Here is a 26,852-nt window from a genome sequence, read left to right as displayed (position 1 = left end):
GCCAAATTCATGCCATATGGGCTCAAAGTCTTGTTAGGATGCATATTAAAAATCACATCTTTAACTTCACATGAAGTAATTTCTCTCAACAAATCATCATTTTGTTTTTCTATGATAATCAATAATCAGAGTAATCAATAAAAAATCTCAATCGTAAGTGCATCAAAGGAAGTGAATATGTCTTTGAAATACCCAACCATAACTTCATCTAACCCATCCTCCCAAGCACGCAAATTCCCTGAATCATCTTTAAGCTTATCAATCGTATCCCTAAACTTTCTACCCGATGTCAGAGAGTGAAAAAATTTCATGTTAGCATCCCCTCCCCCGAGCTAATGCGCCTTCAATCTCTACTTGTAATAAACCTCAAAGGTACCAATTTCATTAAAATACTCCTCTTGCCTCGAACGAAAATCCTCAACACCCTTTGAATCCCTTCTACTACGAAGATTAGTTTAATCCTTCTTAATATCACTACTCTTTTTTAATTTGAGAAACATAATCATCGCTCAACTAGATAGTATCACAATACGTTCAACGATTCTCCGCTGTTAATTACGAACTGAATTTAAATCACACCTTTCCCTAATATCCCCACATTTAGAGTTTTGAAGCCACAAATTCTCCAATTTAAACCTTTTAACCCATTTTGACTTTATTTTATTTTAAATAAAATTTATTTATTTATTTTTTGGTAGAAATTTTAAATAAAATTTATAAATTCACAATGCTATTATACGAAAAATATATATTATTATAATTCTATTAAAAATAATTGAATAAAGATTAAAGAAAGATCACGAAGAAGAAAAACCCATAAAGCATAAACCCTCTTTAGCCTTTCATCAAACAGATCTATATCTCCATTTTTCCACACTGAATCATGAGAAGGGCCTCGAATCTCGCCTCCTCCGTCCTCTCCCGGACTGTTGCCGCCACGTACTACGGTGGTTCTAACACCGGTGCCGTTCACCATCGCCTTTTTCAGGTGGCACTCTATTGTACTGGCAGCACCAGCAGTCGCCAGCATTGGACCTCTCGGTTCTGCAATTCCTTTTCTGGGCGGGCGGCGGCTCTTGGAGTAGCTGGAGCCTTGGTTTCGGTTGCTGCTGCTACGTCAATTTCCGAAGAGGTCTACGCGAAGGAGCGTCCGCCGCAGGAACTTTTGCCCAAGGATGTGGTTCTTTATCAGTATGAAGCTTGCCCTTTCTGCAATAAAGTTAAAGGTCCAATTCTCTATTATTTGCATATAATTGGTACTGAAACTTCTGGTTCAAAGTTATGCTAAATTTGTGCTTTATGTGACGATGAATCTGATTTACATTAACTATATCTTTGCTCTTGTTACGGGATATTAAGAACTTCGTTTTTGGGTTGTCACTGGTTGTCTGTACTATGCTAAACAAGATATGGTAAATTGTTGGAAGTTTGAATCTGTAGATTTTCAAGCCTGAGCAATTGACAATTAAATATAATGTTTTTTTCTTTCAAAACTTCTAGCATAACAATGAATGAGCAATATCTTCTTGTTAATTTGAATTAACTGTTGTGAAGTGTATGCAATCCTTTATCTGCCTTTGCCTTTTTCACCTTGGGATCACTTAAGATGGAAGAAAGTTAAAGTAATGTTGTTTTTGGAAGGGAACTTAAGCATTGAGTGATTTTGAACTTAAGATGGAAGAAAGTTAAAGTAATGTTGTGATCACTTATTATATGTGAAATATGATTCACTATGGAGTTGAGTAGCTCATAGTTTGTTGATATTGCTCATTATGGCAGCTGTTCTTGACTACTATGATATACCATACAAAGTAGTGGAAGTCAACCCGATCAGTAAGAAAGAGATCAAGTGGTCTGAATATAAGAAGGTGCCTATATTGACAGTGGATGGTGAACATCTTGTTGATTCATCAGGTTATCATTATTATCTTTGAATTGTCTTAGGTTTCTATCCAGAATTCAGATTTTTCATTGGAAGTTAGATAAACAGTAAAGACCACAAAAAGAAACAATCAGATTCTATAACACCTATTGAAATTGTGGAGTTGATATTACTTTTCAAGTTCTTGATTATTGGAGATTGAACTAGAATATGATGTGTAAACAGATATCATTAATAAGTTGAGCAGCAAGATTCTGCCAAACAAAAAGGTTGGTTTGGCCTCAGGTGATGGCAATGAAGAGGACAAATGGCGTAGGTACGGTGCTTTTAACTGTTTTTCCTTTTTTTTTTTTAGTATTTCTAAGTTTTAGTAGTTGTTTTTTTTTTTTTTTTTTTACTGAACCTCATTGCTGGCTTATGAATAGAAAGAATGTTTACCAGTCCCCATCTTCCACTGTTCTTTCCTGTACTAAATCTAGTTCTAGATTCTTTTAATTGATTACCCTTATTATTGTTATTATTGTTTTTGTAGTTTTATTTGTTAATTCTTTCATTGCTTAAGGTGGGGACCTCTTCTTAGATTGTAATTATAATTATCTATCAAAAATTTTAAAAGTTAATTTTTATTATTATTATTTTTATATTAAGCTTCTTTTTTTACTAGTTGGAAAAAAAAAATATATTGTTGGAGTTTAGCACTTTGGTAGTGGGTTTGTCATTCTGTCTTGGAGCTTTGCTTCTAGGCAAAATAGCATTGAGCTTACATTTGTAAAAGGAATTATAAAGGGAAGGAAAGATTGAGGAAAATTAGGCTGTGGCCTTTTGACCTTGGTCATTCATCTGCTATATGATGGTGAAACTGGTGTGTTTCGAGGTATAAGTCAATTTTTAGATGATTAGATCAATGGTAAGCTAAACTTGTGAGAGAGGTTTGATAATTTGGTTTTAGCCTTTTGAGCCTGGTTATTCATCTGCTATATAATGGAGGAAGTGATGACTTTTAAGGTATTAGTCAATTTCCAGATCAATGGTAACCTAGTATGGGGGAGGGGTTTGATAATTTGTTTTTGTTTTTTTCATATATTCCTTTGATGGAGATGATTATGGTGATTTCCGATCATGCATAATATTTGTTTGACTGAATAGTTTATCATGATCCTGAACCATGACAAGATGATACAAATTATCCCCTACTTTCGAATCAATTCTAAATAGTAATCCTGAATTCTGAATAAGGAATTTAGTAATAGTTTATTTTCTAAATGGAACTTCAACTCCTAATCACAATATAAGGTTCCTTGTTTGGAGTTTTGGCCTTGAATAATTATGTATGGAAGTTTTGGTACAAAAATTTGCAGAATAGACACACTCAAGTGTAGGCAATGTGTCTTGTGATGGTATATAGTTATATATAGCTGGAGTTGAATACAAGAATTTCTAGTATCATTATTTATTTTTTAAAAGAGATGTACATTTATTCTTTCAATGTGGTCCTTCTGTGGTTTCTCTCGAGGATGCTCAATGTACACTTTACTCTTTTTTCTTAGTCTAGATTTTGGCCCCTTGTTGGTTTTTTACAGTGTATTTTAGTAGGATACAGTGTCCTTATTCTTTTCAAATATACCTCCTTTGAATTATCTCTTGCATAGAGGAAGAGGAAGTAGAGAGAGGGCAATTGTTTGCACAGTTTTTGTGGGCTTCATAAGATTACATTTATTTCTTGATGCAAAGTATATTTTAGCTTGTGCAAAGAAGTGAAATGTTCACTTATATGGCACAAAAGAATTACATAATGTCAATATAATTAAGAGTAAACAATTTATACCTCCTTAGGTTAGGTCAAATACATCAATATCTCCTCTTATTTTTCCTATCTAATTTAAACCTCTCTACATTTTGTCCCGTCCCATTACAAGCTCTTTGCTTCTGTTTTGAGGGGTTTTAGCGATTAAAAGAACATAAAAATAATTTTACCCTTATTTATCTCTTTTAATGATTTTCTTCTTCTTTTCAATCCATTCCTAGCTCAAATTTATTTTTTCTCTTATATATATATATATATATATATATTACTTTTATGGCTAATGAAACTAAGTTGTCAAATTATATTTTAATTTTCAATAACATTCTAGATTTGCAGTAGTGCCTTTTGTTATTTATCCTATAATATATCATAATTTTGATGCTCTTTTGCTTATTCTACACTTGAGCAGACAAGTTTTTACATTATTGATTGGGATGCCATTGAATGTGTCATATTGTCCATGATTTTGCCATTTTTGGGACTCGAATGCTAATTGAATTTGTGAGTTTTATCATGTAGGTGGGTTGACAGTCACTTGGTCCATGTCCTGTCCCCAAACATATATAGAAATACTTCTGAGGCTCTTGAATCCTTCGACTATATAACAAATAACGGTATGATTATTTTTCTGCGCTATAGTGTATTAGTGTTTTTTGTTGATTGAAAATACAGTTGTGAACTTGTAAGAGAAAGCATATGCTCCCTAATTGTGTGCACACTGCACATGCATTTCTGTTTGCAATAATCATGAAACGTAGATTATGTTTAATAATTTGGGGAAGAGCTTATGATATATTGCAAATATAGGTGTCGTTGCAGGTAGAGGTGTTACTGTTCATAAGGAGGAGTCTGAAGGCACTTATTTTTTTTTTTGTCCTCCATACCAAGGGTCCTTAAGGAAATGTCAACAATTATTTACTCTCGGGTTCCTAAACCTATATAAATTACATAAAGTAAATCAATTCATCACCTCATATATCATGGTTTCCAAAATTACATGAAATAAATTGATTCTACAGGAGTCAGAGTATTTTGATACTTGAACCAGCTTGAAGCTAAAAGGTTGCTTGACTTATTCACACCGTTACTTCTACAACAACAACAACAACAACAAAGCCTTAGTCCCGAAATGATTCGGGGTCGGCTAACATGAACCATCATATAAAACCGTGAAAATCAAGTCGTGTCAGCGACACAGATTCGCTCCCTCCACTCCGTCCTATCCACTACCATATTTTCCTCAATTCCCAATAAACTCATATCACTCTCGATCACCCTCCTCCAAGTTTGCTTAGGTCTTCCCCTACCCCTCACCACTACATCCCTTTGCCACTCTTCGGTTCTCCTAACCGGCGCATCAAGCGCTCTACGTCTCACATGGCCAAACCACCTTAGTCGGTTTTCTCTCATTTTATTCTCAATAGATGTGACCCCTACTTTTGTCCTAATTATTTCATTACGCACCCGGTCCTTTCTCGTGTGACCACACATCCATCTCAACATACGCATCTCCGCCACCGACATCTTATGGATGTGGCAGTGTTTCACTGCCCAACACTCCGTACCATATAACAATGCTGGTCTAATTGCCGTCCGGTAGAATTTTCCCTTCAATCTATTAGGCATGCCGGGATCACAAAGGAAACCCGTAGCACTCTTCCACTTCGACCAACCAGCTTTAATCCTATGGGCAACATCTCCATCTACTTCTCCATCCGTTTGGATAATAGATCCTAAATACCGGAAGCAATCCGAGGCCTGAACAACTCTCCCATCTAGGGTGATTGTCCCTGCCTCCCTACTCCTACGGCCGCTAAACTTACACTCCAAATATTCTGTCTTACTTCGACTCAACTTAAAGCCTCTAGATTCTAGAGTTTGCCTCCATAGTTCCAACTTCATCTCCACTCCTTCTTTCGTCTCATCAACCAACACAATATCATCTGCAAACAGCATGCACCATGGTATACCATCTTGAAGTGAACTTGTTAGTTCATCCATAACGATGGCAAAAAGAAATGGGCTTAGTGCGGAACCTTGATGCACTCCAATCGTAATAGGAAACTCTTCAGTTTTCCCAACACCGTTACTTCTACGTATGAAAAAAATGAAATATTTTATTTAAGCTTTGTTTTTGTCTATGCCCTTTCTCACTGCTTCCTGTTTGACGTACCATTGCATTATAGTTTGACTGATAATCATGATTCGTTGTCTTGATAATCTTGATTCTCTTGCAGGAAATTTTAGCTTCACAGAAAAAATCACAGTAAAATATGCTGGAGCTGCAGCAATGTATTTTGTGTCTAAGAATCTGAAGAAGAAATATAACATTACTGATGAACGTGCTGCCCTGTATGAAGCTGCAGAGACATGGGTGGATGCTTTGGATGGCCGACAGTTTCTTGGTACGTTATTTGCAGCTGTCAATATATCAAGCTGATATCGTTAGTGTAGAACTCGTACACTTTGGATTAGATATGTGACCCTTCTTCAATAGCATTTTTTTTTATTGATGTGCATTTTATGCATGCTTACATAGTATAAGAATGAAGAGGCTTAAAAAAATCTTCAGCGGACAGCATTCAGTTCTGCTTCTATTTGTAGTGAGGACGATATATCTACTTATAGGTAAAAGACACATTAGTCGCAAGATGAATATAGGTTTTTATCAAAGAAACATTAAATCCAAAAGTTTAAGCTGATGGGTAGGATCCTAAAAATAGTTTTTAGTATCTCTGACACATCCCTATATATATATATGTGAGCCCTTGGGCTTAAAGCGAGGCCTGCTCTACGTTATGCTGGAATGTTGCTAATAAATAAGATTGTCAAGAATTGAACTCTAGATCTCTTGATATACGAGATACCAATGTCAAATAACCATTCAACCCAAAAGCCTTAAGCTAATAGGGTAAAGATTCTAAGAATAGTTTTTATTATCTCTAACTATTTAGCTCTCCTACAGTAAGATATAAGAGTTGGCGATTTGGGTTATTGTGTCAAAATCGTGTTATGTTCTCTGTATATTCCATATGCTACAAATGCAAGAAAAATGATAATCCTGTCAACTGTCGTGTGAGTAGGTCTGAAAATCGTGTTGTTGTGTCAGAAATTGCATGGTCTATTTTGATGTGTACAACATATGCAAATTCATAGATTTTCTTGGGTGATAGGCCGAAATGTTTGGTGCCGCACTTATGCCTTAACAAAAAATTTGTACGAGGCTTCAGTGTAGTGATAGGCTCAAATTTGAGGCATAAATCTGAAGCTTGGTCGGAACAGTAAATTCATTGAACTCATTGAACACGGCTATTGAAAGATGAGTAACCCCATTTTTTATATGATGCTTATTTCATGGTTTTTATTTGCTCCAGGAGGATCAAAACCTAATCTGGCTGACCTTGCTGTGTTTGGAGTATTAAGACCTATCCGTTATCTGAGGTCGGGTAAAGATATGGTGGAGCACACTCGAATAGGCGAATGGTACACGCGAATGGAGAGTGTTGTGGGGGAATCTTCAAGGATTAAGGCGGAGGCATAAAGCGGAAATTGTTAGTATGCTTACTCCTTCAGTTTATTTTCCAGCTACACCAGATAAATTTATCAATTCAAACAGAGAATACAACAGGCTGACAAGTTTTTTTCTGCACCATTTTCCCTGTTGGGTGATTATACTAATATATAAAAAAATTCTTGATATTTGAAGAGATGTAAAGGATTATTTTCGTGATAAAGTTAGTTTAGAATTTAAGAAATAAAGAAATATTGAATTTTGATTGTAATGTCGTAAACTTTCAAATTATTCTTATTCTTGTCCAATTACATTCAATTCTATTTTTTTAATAATATTTGTTGGATCTAGAAAACGGAAGACATGTTCATTCACGCATCAAAGTGTACATTACGTGTTAAAAAGAAAATACCAAATAAATAAATAATTAGAAAATTTTGAAAATTGAATTTTTAGTGTTACTGAATGTAATTCGACAAGAATAGGAGGTCATTAAATGTAATTGATAAAGGATATGAGGTTATTGAATGCGATTGGATAAGAATAAAGAGTTAATGAAATATTTATTGGATAAAAATATGGAGTCGTTTAGAACTTTTAAAAGTTTATTAAGTACAATTGAAATTTTGGATAAGTATAGAGGATAACAATTGTATTAAACCTCTATTTTTTATGTTATTACGAGTGATTCATTAGCAAGGTTGATTATGAGATTTTAGAAACCTATGGGTGAAGTACTACAATGGACCCTAATAAATAAGTGAAAGTAAAAAATAACGTAAAAAAAGTCAATTATATATATAAAAAATTACTTTAAATATCCTGTTTCGTATACAAAATGTTATCTACGGGTATTTCTAGATGTAAAATCATTAATAATCCAAAAATATGGCTTGAAAAATGAAAATGATGGAAACAAAAATCAATTAAAGTCTGATGAAGCTTGAAGAAGAATAACAAAGGGGAGTGATATCTGGTTTGAGTGAGGAGAATTTGATGCGTTTTTTCGTCTCTCAAATCCAAAATTGCTCTGATTATTGAAATTTTTTTGATGGTTTTCGGTTTGAGATATAAAGAAGGATGAAGATGGATAATGATTTGATATATTAGTGATTGTCGAATGTAAAATTCTATCCATAATTAACCATACAATACAATAAATAGCTATATATATATATATATAGAAGGGTTAAGGTGTAAAAATACTCCTAACGTTTTGGATCAGGAGCAATTTTACCCTTAACGTCTAAAATGGTGCAATTTTACCTCTAACGTTGGAAGTCAAGAGCAATTTTACCCCTAATGTTAATAAATTAGGTCAATTTCAGACACTATTATAGAACACATATATTTTTGTTCGTTATCATGCACCAATTACATAACAATTCGTTCTAAAAAAGGATTTCATGTTTTTTATAATTTAATAATAGAATTTGAGATTAATATTTATAAATTCGGTAAATTTTTTGCATTTTTTTGTCTAATTCGTACAAAAAGACAATAGATTTTTTTTTATTTTTTTTATTTTTTTCACATCCCAATGTATATTTGTGATTTGTTACTGATAAAATGACACACGTATGAAGTGTAGATAACAAAATTTATGAACAAAAAGACAGTTTGATGAATTATTTCTCAAATTGATCCAATTTATTAATGTTAGGGGTAAAATTGCTCTTGACTTTCAACGTTAGGGGTAAAATTGCTCTTGGCTTCCAACATTATGAGTAAAATTGCACCATTTTAGACGTTAGGGGTAAAATTGCTCATGACCCAAAACGTTAGGAGTATTTTTGCACCTTAACCATAGAAAAAGAAAGGGTTACAAATGAGGGCTGAAGTCTAATTAATTGGCCCACTAACTTCTATTTAAATATCTATATTTTTCCCATATTGATATATAATAAAAGGTTAAAATTAAGGCTATGGAAAAGATTTTTTTTTGCGCCCTCATTTCTTTGGATTCTGGGCAGACACCCCTCCTGTCCAAATCTAGAGACAGAATTGTTTATTAGCCATTGTCTTTAGAAAAATTATATAGAAATTCAGATTTTAAAAATTATTTACAACTATGTCAATTACTAATTTAAATAATATCAAATTAAAAAAATTATTATTTTTTATATATTTTAAGAACTGTGTTTTATGTAGTAAGAGTTTAAGATATATATTTTAAGGTTTAGAATTTATAAATTGAGGTTTAAAATTTATAAATTACGATATAAATTATACTTTATTTGTGATATATAGAAAATATTGATATATTAAAAATTAAATTTTATAATATAATTTAATTGTAATTTTATAATCAGATATGATTTTCATGTAAATAGCTCTTATTTTTTATTATTTTTAAGACTTTTTACATAACAATCATAATGCTAATACTATTTATAATTAAATCAAATTGGTAACTTTTATATGTATTATATCCCATATCATATTCTATTGTAGAAATGTCATAAAGCAAAAAAAATTAAACTATTTTTTAACTTCAAATTAATCGGCAATTGACAAAATTCAAAATAAAATTTGCAATATAATTTCTTTATTTATATATGCTTTTACTCAATAGAAAATCAAAACGCCCAAATTTCAATGGGCTAAATTTAACCCTTATCATTTTTTTTTGGTAGAAAAGGAAAGCAAAGCAAAGCAAAACAAGAAACTACACCGGAATTAGTCTAGGAAAGCTAACCCCAATGGGTTAAAGTTGATTTTTTTTTTAAATTTCAATGGGCTAAAGTTTTGAAACTAATTTCTGGAAATTAATTTTGTAACTTTTGATTAATTAAGGACTTCATTCCGGTAAATTAATTTAAACCGTAATATTAAAAACTTTTTTCAAATCAATTGCCATAGCAGAGGAGAAATAGAAGAATTTATCTATTCATCTAGATACAAGAGATACCAGGAATTAGTTTACAACAACGGATGGAGGAATTAATTTATTTATGAACATAAAATCTAATTACCTTATATGATATAAAAATTGAGTAGTAATAAATTAATTTTGACTAAGGTTTTGAAAGTTGTACCTACCAAGGTTTTGGAACTTAAAATTTAGACCTACCTAAAACTGTTGAGTATCTGTTTCAAACGATTGGCAATGGCCTTAGAGATAATTCTGTATATGACATTGCATAGGGCTATCAGGTATAAGTCAAACAAATTTCAGTTTAAACTCCTTAGGAATAGATATTATATTAGTATCATAAATGGCATCAAGCAAGGACCTCGAGTTCAGCCAGCCCAAACAAGCAGTAGTAACGTGGAAGCTGTTGAAACACCTTTCCACAAGATTTTGATTTGACAAAATCATCCATGATTAAGAGGCAATTAAATTTAAATGATTTGATTTAATTGTACTAATGTGTTTGTTCAATATTGAGTGCAAAAATATATATAAAGTTAAACAGGACAAAAGTCAGCGTAAGCCAAGCTGAGTGGAACGGAACTCAGCATGAAAGAATAGAAGCTGAGTGGAGTAGAACTCAGCATCAGAAGCTTCCTTCTAAGTTTCCAGAACGAAGCCGACAAAATTAGAAGACTCCTTCAGAAGTGTATAAACAGAACGGAGCTGACTAAAAAGGAACTCAGCATGAAAGTAAACATTCGAAGATAACGAATGAAGATGAGTAATAGTCAGGACAGCATGAAGGATCCGTTCACTAATGGACAAAGTCTGCCAATCTTCTGCACCAATAATTGAGCCTCGAAAATACACAGAAGACTAATTCCAAGAAACATGGGTCAATGGATTATTAGTAAAAGACAACTGGCACAAAAGACAAGTCTGATGCAAGAAGACAAAACCTGACGCTTGAAGAAAACAGAGGAAGGGAATGACGGAACAGTCTGAAGCTGACCAGAAGGTGTTCCCTAAAAGAGCCGTTTTGGTGTTAACGGCTAAAACAATTCAAATGATCCAATCTGCAGATTTCCATCTATAAAAGGACAATCAAGAACCTTGGTTCATCACTGAAGCATCAAAAGAAAAATACAAGAGAGAAAATCTTCAAAGCACTCAAATACAAAAAGATCTTACACCAAATTTTCTATTCTCTGTGTAAATGCTAGATTGATTGTTTTGTAATCATCTAAGGTGTTCTTTAGTAGAAAAAGAACAAGTTTATGATCAATAGGAATATTGAGAGTGTTGAGCCGAGTGCTTGGTTGTAAGCATTCAGTGGTAGAGAAATCTAGGTGCTGGGTTGTAGCACTTAGTAGGAGTTGAGTAGACGAATAGAGGAAGGTACTCTTGCATATTCAACTGCCTTGTAATTGGTTTGTGCTCTACCGTTAAAGAGCTCAGTATTGGATTCAAAAAGCCCGGAGGACTCTAGGGACTGGACGTAGGCAGAGAGGCCGAACCAGGATAAGTGATACTGAGTAATCTCTAAACTCTCTCTTATATTGCATGTGTTGTTTGTTTTATTTACTCAGCATATAAATTGCCTAAGCTGACCCTGAGTAAATAAGTGGTGCTGAGTTAGAAGCTGACCTTCAAAAAGTGTCAATTCCTAACTTACAAAAAAACAACCTTAGTCAACATCTGACTAAAGCTGTCTTGAAACATCTCTCACCAAGCTGACCAAAAGCTGAGTTAACAAACTCTTCAAATAACTTTAAGTCAGCATAATTAAACGAAAAAAGTTATATTAGTTCTTAACCCCCCCTTAGAACTAATTACTAGGGACCAACAAGTGGTATCAGAGCATAAGCTCACTACTCAAAGATCTAACAATCTTGAGCTGATCCCGAAAAATGGGTGAGAACAGCACTCGTTTCCTTCTCGGGAACCAAACAACCCAGATACTCCCTGAGGGATTATCAATCACTAGACCTCCCCTATTCTTTGGGTCAAATTATACATTCTGGAAGAATAGGATGAAGAACTTTATTCAAGCCACAAACATGAGTGCATGGCTTGCAATTGTTCAAGGTCCACATGTGCCATACAAAACTGTTAACAATGAGAAAATTGTTAAAAGTGAGGCTGAGTGGACAGAGGATGACCTCAGAAAATTACAAAATAATGCTTCGGCTATATATATGCTTCACTGTGCTTTAGATGCTGCAGAATACAATAAGATTTCAGGTTGCGAGTCAGCACAGGAGATTTGGAAGAAGCTTGAAGTAACCTATGAAGGCACAAGCAAAGTTAAGGAGTCTAAAGTCAATCAACATATGAGACTCTACGAGCTGTTTGAGATGAATGAGAATGAAGACATCTCAAAAATGAACGCAAGGTTCACAAACATTATAAACGAGCTCAAAAGGCTTGGAAAGAACTTCACTGAAGAGGAACATGTGAAGAAAATCCTGAAAAGTCTGCCTAAGAGCTGGCAAGCAAAGAAAACAGCTGTAGAAGAAGCTCAAGACTTGACTACCTACAAATATGATGAGCTGATCGGATCTCTGCTGACCTATGAAATCTCTATGAAAAACTTTGAACCTAAAGAGAAAGAAAAGTCAGAAGATAAGAAACAAAAGTCACTTGTCATGAAAGCTGACTCGACTGAAGCTGAGTCAACTGATGATGAGGAAATGGCTATGTTCACAAGAAAGATGAAGAAGCTGTTCAGAAGAAATGATAGAAACGGCAAGAGGTCATTCAGAAGGAATGACAAGTACAAAGCTGAGTCAAGTGACAAGTACAAGAAGGACAGCTCCAAGTCTGTCACATGTTTTGAGTGTCATCAAACTGGGCACATCAAGTCAAGCTGTCCCAACCTTAAGAAGGAAAAGAAGGGAAGCAAAAAGGCAATGGTAGTAACATGGAGTGACAGTGACGAATCAACATCATCCGAAACTGAGCAAAATGAAACTGCCAATATATGTTTCATGGCCGATGATGGAACTGACAAATCTCAATCTGAGCAAGCTGACCTTTCTGATGAAACTGACCAGGAGGATCACAACAATGAGGTAACATCCCTACTTCTGCTCAGAAATGAAATGGTAAATGCCTTGAGTGATTTATACACACTAACTAAAAAGTGTAACAAGAAAATCAAATCACTCAGCAGGCGATGTGACGAGATATAAGAGGTCAAGCTGAGTGACCTCCGATATCTTCTCCAGGACAACTCAGATTTACATACCAACATGCAAATCATGCATAAGTTTGTCACGGAGGTTCAATCTGAGTCAAAGAAACTTAGAAAGGATGTCACAACGTTACAGAGTCAAGTGAAAGGCTCAAGTAGAAATAAACCCCATGCTGAGTACGCAAGTACTAGTCAGCGTAAGCAATTCACTCAATGTGAATGTTGTGGAAAAAGGGGGCACACAAAGGATGTGTGTTGGCATAACAAGCGGATTGTCCAATGTGACTTCTACGGAAAAAAAGGGCATACCACAAAAGTATGTTGGCATGCCCAACACAACAATGCTGACCATACTCAGTTCAACCCTCAAAGGGTACCATTTTGCGACTTTTGTGGTAAGCCAGGCCACACCATAAAAGTATGCCATCACAAGTTAAAATATGATTTTGCTCCTGTTTATACTAACAAGAAAGGACCCAAAAAGATTTGGGTACCTAAAAATGAATAGTTTGAAATGCAGGTCAGCTTGACATGCGTGGAGAAGTCAAAACTTTGGTATATAAACAGCGCATGCTCAAGGCATATGACAGGTGATGAAACACAGTTCATCACACTAGAGCTTAAACGAGGTGGAAGCGTAAGCTTTGGAGACAACAAGAAGGGTAAGATAGTCAGCTCAGGTACTATCGGAGGTAACCCAACCATTGAGTCTGTCTCCTTAGTTAAAGGTCTCAAATACAATCTGCTAAGTGTAGCTCAGCTTTGTAAGAGCGGCAGAAAGATTGTATTTGATGATACTAAGTGTCAAATACTCGAGGGAAATTCAAACGAATTGATTTTAACTGCCCTTCGTGTAGAAAATATAAACATGTTGAATTTAGAAAAACAGTTCTCTAAAAACATGTCCTTAGTATCTAAAGAGGATAACTCCTGGCTATGGCATAAAAGACTTGGGCATGTCAGCATGGACCTTCTTGCCAAATTAGCTAGAAAGCAATTAGTTGAGGGATTACCCAAATTAAAATTTGAAAAAGATCAATTTTGTAAAGCTTGTCAGCAGGGAAAACAAACTAAAAAGTCATTTCATAGCAAAAATATTGTCTCAACCAAGAGACCATTGGAATTGCTACACTTGGATCTTTTCGGACCTATCTAGCCACTCAGCTTGGGAGGTAAGAAATTTTCCTTGGTCATTGTAGATGATTTCTCTCGGTACACTTGGATCATCTTGCTGAGTAGCAAGGATGAAACTTTTGAGATGTTTACCACATTGATTAAAAAGCTTGAAAATGATAAAGACCTAAGAGTAGCTTGTTGAAACACCTTTCCACAAGATTTTGATTTGACAAAATCATCCATGATTAAGAGGCAATTAAATTTAGCCGCTTTGATTTAATTGTACTAACATGTTTGTTAAATATTGAGTGCAAAAATATATAAAGTAAAGACAGGACAAAAGACAGCACAAACGAAGCTGAGTAGAAAGGAACTCAACATGACAGAATAGAAGCTGAGTGGAGTTAAAATTCAGAAGCAAAACAAAGCTGACTAAAGCTGAAGACTTCTTCAGGAACGGTTAAACGAAACGGAGCTGACCTTGAAGGAACTCAGCATGAACGTTGAACATTCGAAAAGAACAAACGAAGCTGAGTAACATTCAGGACAGCATGAATGATCCGTTCACTAAAGGACAAAGGCAGCCAATCTTCTGCGCCAATAATTGGAACCTCGAAGACACCTAAAAGACTAATTCCAAGAGTCATGGGACGTTGGATTATTAGTAAAAGACAACTGACACAAACAAACAAAACAGACGCTAGAAGACAAACCTGACGCCTGAAGAAAACAGAGAAAGGGAATGGAGGTGCAGTCTGAAGCTCTCAGAACCCAAAAAGAGCCGTTTTGGTAGCAACGGTCAAGACATTTCAAAACAATCAAGTCCATAGATTTTCTTCTATAAAAGGACAATCGAAGAAATTAAAACACACTGAAGCATCAAAAGAAAAATACAAGAGAGAAAGTTTCAAAAGCACTCAAATACAAAAAGAATCTTACACCGACGTTTCTATTCTATGTGTAAATGCTAGGTTGAGTTGTAATCATCTAAAGTGTTCTTTAGTTCAAAAAGGAACAAGTCTGTGATCAATAGGAATATTGAGAGTGTAAAGCTGAGTGCTTGGTTGTAAGCATTTCAGTAGTAGAGAAATCTAGGTGCTGGGTTGTAGCACTTAGTAGGAGTTGAGTAGACGAATAGAGGAAGGTACTCTTGCATATTCATCTGCCTTGTAATTGGTTTGTGCTCTACCTTTAAAGAGCTCAGTATTGGATTCAAAAAACCCGGAGGACTCTAGGGACTTGACGTAGGCAGAGAGGCCGAACCAGGATAAGTGATACTGAGTAATCTCTAAACTCTCTCTTATAACTGCATGTGTTGTTTGCTTTATTTACTCAGCATATAAATTGCCTAAGCTGATCCTAAGTAAGTAAGTGGTGCTGAGTTAGAAGCTGACCTCTAAGAGTGTCAATTCCTAACTCTCAAGGAAACATCTTTGGTCAACATCTGACCAAAGCTGTCCTGTGATATATCTCACCAAGCTGACCAAAGGCTGAGTTAATAAACTCTCAAAATAACATCCTGTCAGCTCAATTAAAACACGAAAAAGTTACATTAGTTCCTAACCCCCCCTTGGAACTAATTACCAGGGACCAACAAGTGGTATCAGAGCCAAAGCTCACTACTCAAAGATTTAACAATCTTGAGCTGATCCCTAAAAATGGGTGAGAATAGCACTCGTTTCCTTCCTGGAAACCAAACAACACAGATACTCCCTGAGGGATTATCAATCACTAGACCGCCCCTATTCTTTGGATCAAATTATACATTCTGGAAGAATAGGATGAAGAACTTTATTCAAGCCACAAACATGAATGCATGGCTTGCAATTGTTCAAGGTCCACATGTGCCATACAAAACTATTAACAATGAGAAAATTGTTAAAAGTGAGGCTGAGTGGACAGAGGATGACCTCAGAAAACTACAAAATAATGCTTCGGCTATAAATATGCTTCACTGTGCATTAGATGCTGCAGAATACAATAAGATTTCAGGTTGTGAGTAAGCACAGGAGATTTGGAAGAAGCTTGAAGTAACCTATGAAGGCACAAGCAAAGTTAAGGAGTCTAAAGTCAATCAACATATGAGACTCTACGAGCTATTTGAGATGAAGGAAAACGAAGACATCTCAGAGATGAACGCAAGGTTCACAAACATTATAAATGAGCTAAAAAGGCTTGGAAAGAACTTCTCTGAAGAATAACAGGTGAAGAAAATTCTGAGAAGTCTGCCTAAGAGCTGGCAAGCAAAGAAAACAGCCGTAGAAGAAGCCTAAGACTTGACTACCTACAAATATGATGAGCTGATCGGTTCCCTGCTGACCCATGAAATTTCTATGAAAAACTTTGAAGCCAAAGAGAAAGAAAAATCAGAAGATAAGAAACAAAAATCCCTTGTCATGAAAGCTGACTCAACCGAAGCGGAGTCAACTGATGATGAGGAACTAGCCATGTTCACCAGGAAGATGAAAAAGCTGTTCAGGAGAAATGATAGAAATGGCAAAAGATCATTTAGAAGAAATGACAAATACAAAGCTGAGTCAAGTGACAAGTATAAGAAGGACAGCTCGAAATCTGTCACATGTTTTGAGTGTCATCAAACCGGGCACATCAAGTCAAGCTGTCCCAACCTCAAGAAAGAGAAGAAGGGAAGCAAAAAGGCTATGGTAGCCATATGGAGTGACAGTGATGAGTCAATATCATCTGAAGCTGAGCAAAATGAAACAGCCAACATATGTTTTATGGCAGATGATGGAACTAACCAATCCCAATCTGAGCATGCTGACATTTCTGATGAAACTGACCAAGAGAATCACAACAATGAGGTAACATCTTTACTTTTGCTTAGAAATGAAATGGTAAATTCCCTGAGTGACTTATATACACTAACTAAGAAGTGTAACAAAAAGATTAAGGCACTCAGCAGGCGCTGTGATGAGATTGAAGAGGTCAAGCTGAGTGACCTCCGATATCTTCTCCAGGACAACTCTGACTTGCATACCAACATGCAAATCTTACATAAGTTTGTCACGGAGGTTCAATCTGAGTCAAAGAAACTTAGAAAGGATATCACAACATTACAGAGTCAAGGGAAGGGCTCAAACAGAAATAAAGCCCATGCTGAGTATGCAAATAATAGTCAGCATAAGCAAGTCACTCAATGTGAATGTTGTGGAAAAAGGGGACACACAAAGGATGTGTGTTGGTGATAGGGGTCAAAAACCCCTATCTTTGGGTACGGTTTTAGGACGGGTTTTAGAGTTATTTAGTTAATAAGCGAGCAATTCTCGCATTTAAATGCTTTTGTGTGAGTTAGTTAGAAATTGGAAACGTTCTATTTACTTTTCGTCGTTTAGGCTCGTTTTGTGATCAATTTAGGCAAATACGGCCAAAATAGCATGCATAGTATAATTCCGTTATCTCTTAAGGCTAATTGGTCCGTCAAAAGTCGCACCAAACGAAGCGTTTGCTCAAAATAAGCGATTGACGGATCAATTTAGCTTTTGGACTAATGTTATTCGGAGTTTTTATACGTGTGCAGGTGTAAGTTCGGGCGAAAAAGGGACTTAGAGGACACTCGGCAAGAATCGAGCACGCTCCGGGCGAAAACGCTCGGCGAGCAGGGCCCCGTGGGCCATTTCTGCTCGGCGAGCAGGCCTCTGGTGGCCTGCTCGCCGAGCAGGCCGCCAGGCGCCTGCTCGGCGAGCAGGGGGGCTGCTCGTCGCGAGCAGCCCTGCTCGCCAAGCAGCCTGCCCTGCTCGGCGAGCAGCCCTGCGGGAATTGGTCAAAAAGACCAATTCCGCCCCCACGAAGCCACGTTCGGCCCCACATCTTCCTACACCAACAAGGACACGAAAATAGGTCAAAACGAGGCCCGAGATGCGTCTATAAATAGGATTTTTCCATTGTAGATTAGATATCTTTTGCTTTTGTAATTTTCTTAGCTTTTCACCTTGAGAAATCCTCTCCACCTCCTCCATTGAAGACACCTTCGAAGCTCCGTTCACCGAGGATTGCTCAAGCTTCATCCCTAAATCCTAGAAAGACGCCTGCATTGGTAGACAGGTTCCCTGAAAGGGATTTTTCTTCTTTTACATTCTGTCTAGTCTCTGATACATGCTATGAATTCTAGGTTTATTGTAACTTCGTGACAATGTTTCCATCTTTGATATATATATTATAGTTCTTGTTTATTCAATTGTTTTGATATTTTTAATCTTTGTCTTACGCTTTGTCTGATTGGTTTAACTCATTCGATAATCCCAAAATCAAGTTGGCACATATTGCGAGCTGAATCTGACCTAGTCAGTGCCTATAGGATTGACGACCCTATAGAAGATTAAGCCCAAATTGCTGAGCCTTAGAGCTAGTTTCGGCCTTACAAGGGAATCACGAACTAGGAACTTTAGGAGGATAGGTCGGGTTAATCGCCTCGGACACAAGTGACTTAGGTTTCAATTCAATTGCTTAAACATCCTATTTTCATTATCATCGTATCCCTTCACATTCCTTCGGTTAATTACATCAGTAAAAGATCACTTAGGGGTAGAGTAACTTAGCTAGAATTAGATAACTTAGTTAGAATTAGATAACTTAGCTAGGATTAGCATAATTCAACCTAGGAGTATATTAATTAAAACAAACAAACTCAAAACCCCCTAAGCCTAGATAACATCCGAGGCCGAGTAGCTTGATACTTGCAGAAATAAATCCTGTGGACGATAAGCTGGACTTAAACCAGAAATTTATTACTTGATAACGATGGGGTACACTTATCCCTTAGTGAGTTCCCATCTCGAGTTAGGTGGGGACGCATCAAGTTTTTGGCGCCGTTGCCGGGGATTTATTTCTTCTGCAATATCGAACCAAAGGTCGACTTGTTAGTTTAGGCATTCTTTGTGAATATATCCTTTGTTAATATCATATATACTTGTTATTAATCATGATTCTTTTTCATACGTATCTATACCATTTATACTTGTTTATGTACACATGTTTATATATACTCATTTATGATAACCATTCTTGTTTTTACTTACGCTTGTTTATATTCGTTTGTACGAACATGTAGTTATCAACTTCATCTATACGTGTCTGTATGTGTTTGTTTATACTGTTCTTATACTTGTACAAAACTGTATGATGTGTATGATTCCCCTTCAGCTTTCATTTATTTTTGTATTTATCTTTTCTCAGCGTATGCCTACGAGATCAGCGAAAATACCGTGTGTCCCTCTTAACCCTGAACTTGAACGTACTCTTCGCAGGAGCAAACAGATAGGAAAGCTGAAGTAAGACGAGATCATCGAGCCTATCAAGATGACTGATAATGAACGGAACAATAAGCGGGATGCTGAGAACACCGGACCAGAAAATGACACTCGTCTGATGAGTGAGATCCTGGCACCGCGCCGACACCAGCATCTGTCCGGCATTGCTGCTCCAAACATTCCGGCGAATACATACGAAATCAAGTCTGGTATAATTCACTTGATCCAACAGACCGGACTATTTGGAGGAGAAGCACATGAGAGCCCGAATGATCATCTAGATCGCTTCCTAATGTGCGCAGACACCGCAAGGACCAATGGGGTCCCCCAAGATACTGTTAGACTGAAACTGTTCCTGTTCTTTCTGACTGGGCAAGCTTTGGAATGGCTGAGAACGCTGGAGCCCGATTCAATCACGACATGGGCAGGGTTGGAGAAGGAATTCTTGTCCTACTACTTCCCTCCCTCGAAGACAGCAATGCTCAGGGGTGAGATCACATCCTTCCACCAACCCGAGCATGAGGCGCTCCACACATCTTGGACTCGATTCAGAAAAATGTTGCGCATGTGCCCTCATCATGACATACCCAAGCATCAGTTAGTAAGCGTCTTCTATCACGGACTAACACCCACCAACAGAGCCATTGTAGACTCCACATCGGGTGGTGATTTGTTTAGAAAGACAGCAACAGAGGCATATGACATGATTAACGAGCTGGCCAGAAAGAGTGTGCAATGGCAGGAACAGAAGCTCGCCGACCCCACGAGGCAGCGGGTATTTACTGTGGAAGAACAGGAGCAAAATCCAGTTGTTGCGGATTTGAGTAGGAAGATGGACGTACTGTTGGCTACACTTAGCCGACCTCCCACCTGTGTGCACTGTGGCGGTGACCACAATGGAAAGGATTGTCAAGCAGGTAGCCCTTTCGCTGGAGATGGGGTGGAGATGGTCAACTATGTTGGGGGGCAGCCGAGATACAATCAGAACTATAACAACTCCAACCCCAACAACTACAACTCCTACAACAACAACAACAATGGCAACTACAGGAGGCCTCAGCACCCGAACCTCTCTTACGGGAATTCCAATCAGAATGTGCTTCGACCTCCTAGCGGATTTGTTCAAGAGCATAGAGAGCAGGGGCTTGGCATGCCCCCATACCAACAGCAGAACCAAGGGCCAATGCAACCTCCTAAAGAATCTGATGAGGTGATCACTCTTTTGAAGGAGATCTCGGCTAGGCTTGCCAACAACGAAGCCTTCTGCAAGGATTTGAGCAATCAGGTAGCTCAGATCAATAGGGACAGGCAGGAAAGGCCACAGGGTTCTCTCCCGAGCACAACGGAGAAGAACCCAAAGATCCTGAGAAAGGATTGAGTAAGGGGGAGAAATCGGGTTCTCCTCGGTTTTTAATTCAAAGTTTGAACAATTTGATTATGCATTCCCTTTTCTTTTTGTTTTTATTCTTTCTTTTCTTTTATTGTTTTGGTTATTGAATTTTAATCTCGTTTGTTTATTTACGCTGTCAAACTTTGTTCCCCCACACTCTATTAAAAAAAAAAAAACGAATTTCGCCCAACCCGGGCGAGTTAGGCAATGCCCAGCTCGTCGGGCTGGTCGGCCGAGTCAGCCGGCTCGGCCGACACGGGCTGTTCGGGATTTAAAAAAAAAATCCCGAACCAAAAAAAAAGAGAAAAAGAAAGAAGAATAAATAAAAGAAAAAAAAGAGAAAAAAATAAGAAAAAGAGGGGGGTGACTCATCATCACCTTCCCCACCTTCTTCTCTCTTCTTTCTTTTATTCCATTCTTTCTTTCTTCCCTTCTCCTTCTCCTTTTGCTTCTTCAAAAACCTAACCCCCCAAATTCACCATTCTAACCCGAATTCAAGATATAAGGTATGAATCTTTACCTATTTTTGATTTCTAACATGTTTCTAGGCTTAGATTTTAGCTTAGGGTGATAATTTTTGAGATTTAAGAAAAACCTAAGTTTTAGGTTTCTCTCTCTTTTCTCAAATTAATCTCTTGTTTGCTTTTAAATTCTTGATTTCCTTGCAATTTAGGTTGACATAATGATTAATTTATAGTTTGAGTGTGATTTCTATTCTCAATTTGTGAATATTTGGAGAAATTGCTCAATTTGGGCAAAAATCCTCATTTTAGCTCAAAATTCAACTATTCAAATTATAGTTAGAAACTTGTCAATAGAGTTATGAATTACATTCTTACCATGTTTTAGTCATTGGGTATCTCCAATTTTGCATAAATTTATAAATTACGGGTAAAACACTTAGGGACCACATACTTATGGTTTTAGTCCCTAAGTTCCTAAAGCTATGGTTTATGCCTATGGATGGTTTGTTTGGGGGTTTATGTTGAAACTTGTAAATATGTCCTAACTTTTCCATTTTTGGTCTATTCCTCAGGAACTATGGGTAGGAAAGGCAAAGCTAAGGTCGTCGTCGAGAATGAAGCCGAATCTGAGGTCGAGTTCGACGAAAGCCTCCAAGCTAAGTATGATCCACCCTTTGGTCTTATTGATGAACGTGAGGGGATATTGTACGATAGATTTTCCAAGCAAGATCTTGCTACACACATAGTTGTTGATCAAACTTATTTATCGAGTATAGGCTTAAAGAAGGATTTCAATGAAATCCTCAAATTCCACGGCTGGTATAGACTAGCCACAAAACAGACTCCAGTTTATCACAACTTTACTATGGAATTCTTGACCACTTGGAAAAAAGAGCTACCCTTGGGCGGTGGGAAGCATTCTTTTAGACTAAACGGTAAACCTTACCGTCTCGATGGTACCACATTAGCAGCCCTAATGGGAGTCTATAACGACCCAGAGGCGATCTCAGATTTTGAGAAACCTCTAACAAAAGATATGGATTGGGAACAATTAACAGGCATATCAGACTTTGACTCCCAGACTGCTAGCCCAGTCGCTCTCCGAGACCCACTTCTCAATCTTGTTCACAAATTTGTGGCCCACAACTTGTTGGGCAAAAACGAGAGCAATAAAGTCTCAAAGATAGAATTGCTCATACTATGGTGTGTGGCCAACCGCAAACACGTGGATAATGTTAAGACCATATTTGAAGGCCTCTCAAGCCAAACAAGTAGGAAACGCGGCTCCCTAGGTCTTGGGCACTTAGTTACCAACCTACTTGAGAGCCAATTCAAAAATTTGGACAATCCCGAAATTGCTATTTACCCTACTTTGCTTAACTCCAAGTTTTTAGGGAAATCTACTTTTCATGAAGTCTTAAACAGGAACCCAACCGGAGGAGCAAGCTCTAGCAGAGGGTGTAGGAAAAGAGCACGAGTTCCACAACAGCATAGGGACGAGGGACCTGAGGAAGAAGAACCTGCGACAGCAGGAGACCAAAGGGAACACCAAGCGCCGGGGACGGAGGCCCAGTTCCAAGCCATCAACACCATGATGGCAGAGATGCGAGATCTTAACCTACGGACCTTTAACACTGTTCAACAGATGGACCAACGGTTCACCAACTTTGAGCAGAATATGGACCGAAGGCTTTCGGGTCTTGAATACGTAGCGGCAGATTACTGCGAGCGCTACAACATGCCTTGGCCATACCCCCCGGCCGATCAGTAAGTTGTCTTCTCCACCCTAACTCTTTACACTCGTACTTCATGATTTGTGATGCAATGTTGGAACTTATTGCATATTTTTAGTGTGAGGAGGAGTGGTAGACAAACTTACAAAAATTGTATAAATTTTTAATTTTTGTTGCATCGTGTCTAGTTTAGTTTAGCGTTTTTGGGTTTTATTTATGTTTTTGTGTGTTTAGGACCTAAAACCGTGAACCTCCTTCGAATCTAAACTTCGTTATTTGTCTTTGAGGGCTGAGAACCGAATCTAAAATTGCATGACATCTAGTTTAGGCGTAGGACACAACTCTTGTATCTGTAAAAGCATGAGCTACAGTCTGCATTTAGACCCTACTTTTGAAGAAATGCCAAAATCATTACTTGGGTAGATAACTTAAGAATTGAAGGCATGTGACATTAAACCTGAGTTTGGGGAAAACTAATGAACACAAAATTGAAACCCAAAGAAGTGTGAGTTGAATTTGAGCCTAAGAGCGAACATCAAAAAGCTCTTTTTCTTGACATTTTTGTGTGAATGCTTTGACTTGTGGAAGATTACAGATTTTGCACCTAATCCTGTGTTGAACCTACATGCAATGGTTTGAGATGATAAACGATGAATCAGCCTCATTAGAATTAACCCTTTTCTTTACCTTATTTTTTCTTTTTCATCCACTCTAGGAAGCCCCTTTGAGCCTACGTTTTTGTAGTTTATAGGTTTTTCTTTCGTTCTAACCTATTTTTGCAAACCACAACTTGGTTTGCTACTTAACCCAAAATTTTTGCAAAGCTCAAATTGAGCCTTTGTTTTCTTCTAGTGCTTTATCTTTGTTTATGGCATTACAGTAGCAAGCCAAAAGGCTAAGAAGTGAATGAGCATCACTATCCCAAAAAGAAAAAAAAAAGAAAAACAGAAAAAGAAAAGAAAAGAGACGAACAAAAGAGAAGAACTCCATTCCCCAGTTCTTAGAAAAATAAAAAACGTCTCAAAGAAAACATCCCAAAAAGAAAATAATAAGGGATGAATAAAAAGCTCAGTCACTTCATATTTACTAAAGCCATTTAGACTTTGTTTTTGTAGCGCTAGAACTAATAACCCTTGTTGTACCTTTAACCCTCTAACCACATTACAACCCCGATTAGAGGCTGTTTTTGATATCATCGGAATCATATAGCATAGTAGAGGAACGCGGATGAACGTGCAAAATCAACGTAATCCTAAGCAAGAACATAAACCGAGAGTAAACACTTTAGCCACCAAAATTGTGTGAAATGAGTGAACTACCTATGGTGAGGTGTTTTACTTAGCGATCCCCTCAAGCTCGTTTAATTGAACATGTGTCCTTTTGCTTAAAACTATTGCCTATGATAATTGAAATGCGGCTTTTGGATATCGTGTCTCTACTTTGTATTTCCGAATGCATGTAATTACAGATGCTCGAAATTGTGTCAAGCACCTAGTCAAACCGGGAGGTTTTCTAGCCTGCTTGTGATTGCGGGTTTAGTTTTTTTTTGTTTACTTGGGGACAAGTAAAGTTTTAAGTGTGAGGAGGTTTGATAGGGGTCAAAAACCCCTATCTTTGGGTACGGTTTTAGGACGGGTTTTAGAGTTATTTAGTTAATAAGCGAGCAATTCTCGCATTTAAATGCTTTTGTGTGAGTTAGTTAGAAATTAGAAACGTTCTATTTACTTTTCGTCGTTTAGGCTCGTTTTGTGATCAATTTAGGCAAATACGGCCAAAATAGCATGCATAGTATAATTCCGTTATCTTTTAAGGCTAATTGGTCCATCAAAAGTCGCACCAAACGAAGCGTTTGCTCAAAATAAGCGATTGACGGATCAATTTAGGTTTTGGACTAATGTTATTCGGAGTTTTTATACGTGTGCAGGTGTAAGTTCGGGCGAAAAAGGGACTTAGAGGACACTCGGCAAGAATCAAGCACGCTCTGGGCGAAAACGCTCGGCGAGCAGGGCCCCGTGGGCCATTTCTGCTCGCCGATCAGGCCTCTAGAGGCCTGCTCGCCGATCAGGCCCCTGGTGGCCTGCTCGCCGAGCAGGCTATGCCTGCTCAGCGAGCAGGGGGGCTGCTCGTCGCGAGCAGCCCTGCTCGGCGAGCAACCCTGTGGGAATTGGTCAAAAAGACCAATTCCGCCCCCACGAAGCCACGTTCGGCCCCACGTCTTCCTACACCAACAAGGACACGAAAATAGGTCAAAACGAGGCCCGAGATGTGTCTATAAATAGGATTTTTCCATTGTAGATTAGATATCTTTTGCTTTTGTAATTTTCTTAGCTTTTCACCTTGAGAAATCCTCTCCACCTCCTCCATATTCTTCAAACCTCCATTGAAGACACCTTCGAAGCTCCGTTCACCGAGGATTGCTCAAGCTTCATCCCTAAATCCTAGAAAGACGCCTGCATTGGTAGACAGGTTCCCTGAAAGGGATTTTTCTTCTTTTACATTCTGTCTAGCCTCTGATACATGCTATGAATTCTAGGTTTATTGTAACTTCGTGACAATGTTTCCATCTTTGATATATATATTATAGTTCTTGTTTATTCAATTGTTTTGATATTTTTAATCTTTGTCTTACGCTTTGTCTGATTGGTTTAACTCATTCGATAATCCCAAAATCAAGTTGGCACATATTGCGAGCTGAATCTGACCTAGTCAGTGCCTATAGGATTGACGACCCTATAGAAGATTAAGCCCAAATTTCTGAGCCTTAGAGCTAGTTTCGGCCTTACAAGGGAATCACGAACTAGGAACTTTAGGAGGATAGGTCGGGTTAATCGCCTCGGACACAAGTGACTTAGGTTTCAATTCAATTGCTTAAACATCCTATTTTCATTATCATCGTATCCCTTCACATTCCTTCGGTTAATTACATCGGTAAAAGATCACTTAGGGGTAGAGTAACTTAGCTAGAATTAGATAACTTAGTTAGAATTAGATAACTTAGCTAGGATTAGCATAATTCAACCTAGGAGTAGATTAATGAAAACAAACAAACTCAAAACCCACTAAGCCTAGATAACATCCGAGGCCGAGTAGCTTGATACTTGCAGAAATAAATCCTGTGGACGATAACCTGGACTTAAACCAGAAATTTATTACTTGATAACGACGGGGTACACTTATCCCTTAGTGAGTTCCCATCTCGAGTTAGGTGGGGACGCATCAAGTTTTTGGCGCCGTTGCCGGGGATTTATTTCTTCTGCAATATCGAACCAAAGGTCGACTTGTTAGTTTAGGCATTCTTTGTGAATATATCCTTTGTTAATATCATATATACTTGTTATTAATTATGATTCTTTTTCATACGTATCTATACCATTTATACTTGTTTATGTACACATGTTTATATATACTCATTTATGATAACCATTCTTGTGTTTACTTACGCTTGTTTATATTCGTTTGTACGAACAGGTAGTTATCAACTTCATCTATACGTGTCTGTATGTGTTTGCTTATATTGTTCTTATACTTGTACAAAACTGTATGATGTGTATGATTCCCCTTCAGCTTTCATTTATTTTTGTATTTATCTTTTCTCAACGTATGCCTACGAGATCAGCGAAAATACCGTGTGT

At 37.3% G+C, this 26,852-nt stretch overlaps 1 protein-coding gene across 1 annotated transcript; it reads left to right on the top strand.

Moving 5' to 3' along the window:
• The first annotated feature begins 805 nt into the window (after positions 1-805).
• On the top strand, positions 806-7,505 carry LOC136203412 (uncharacterized). Its single transcript, XM_065994565.1, has 6 exons — positions 806-1,226; positions 1,780-1,914; positions 2,108-2,198; positions 4,206-4,300; positions 5,924-6,091; positions 7,061-7,505. Exons 1-6 carry the CDS (start codon positions 884-886, stop codon positions 7,225-7,227), a joined length of 999 nt encoding a protein of 332 aa, XP_065850637.1. The 5' UTR covers positions 806-883; the 3' UTR covers positions 7,228-7,505.
• Positions 7,506-26,852: the final 19,347 nt, after the last annotated feature.

Source organism: Euphorbia lathyris, chromosome 8, assembly GCF_963576675.1.
Source record: "Euphorbia lathyris chromosome 8, ddEupLath1.1, whole genome shotgun sequence".
Lineage (NCBI taxonomy): Eukaryota > Viridiplantae > Streptophyta > Magnoliopsida > Malpighiales > Euphorbiaceae > Euphorbia > Euphorbia lathyris.
The sequence above is the reverse complement of the archived record's forward strand: the minus strand, read 5'-3'. Positions and strand labels throughout refer to the sequence as shown.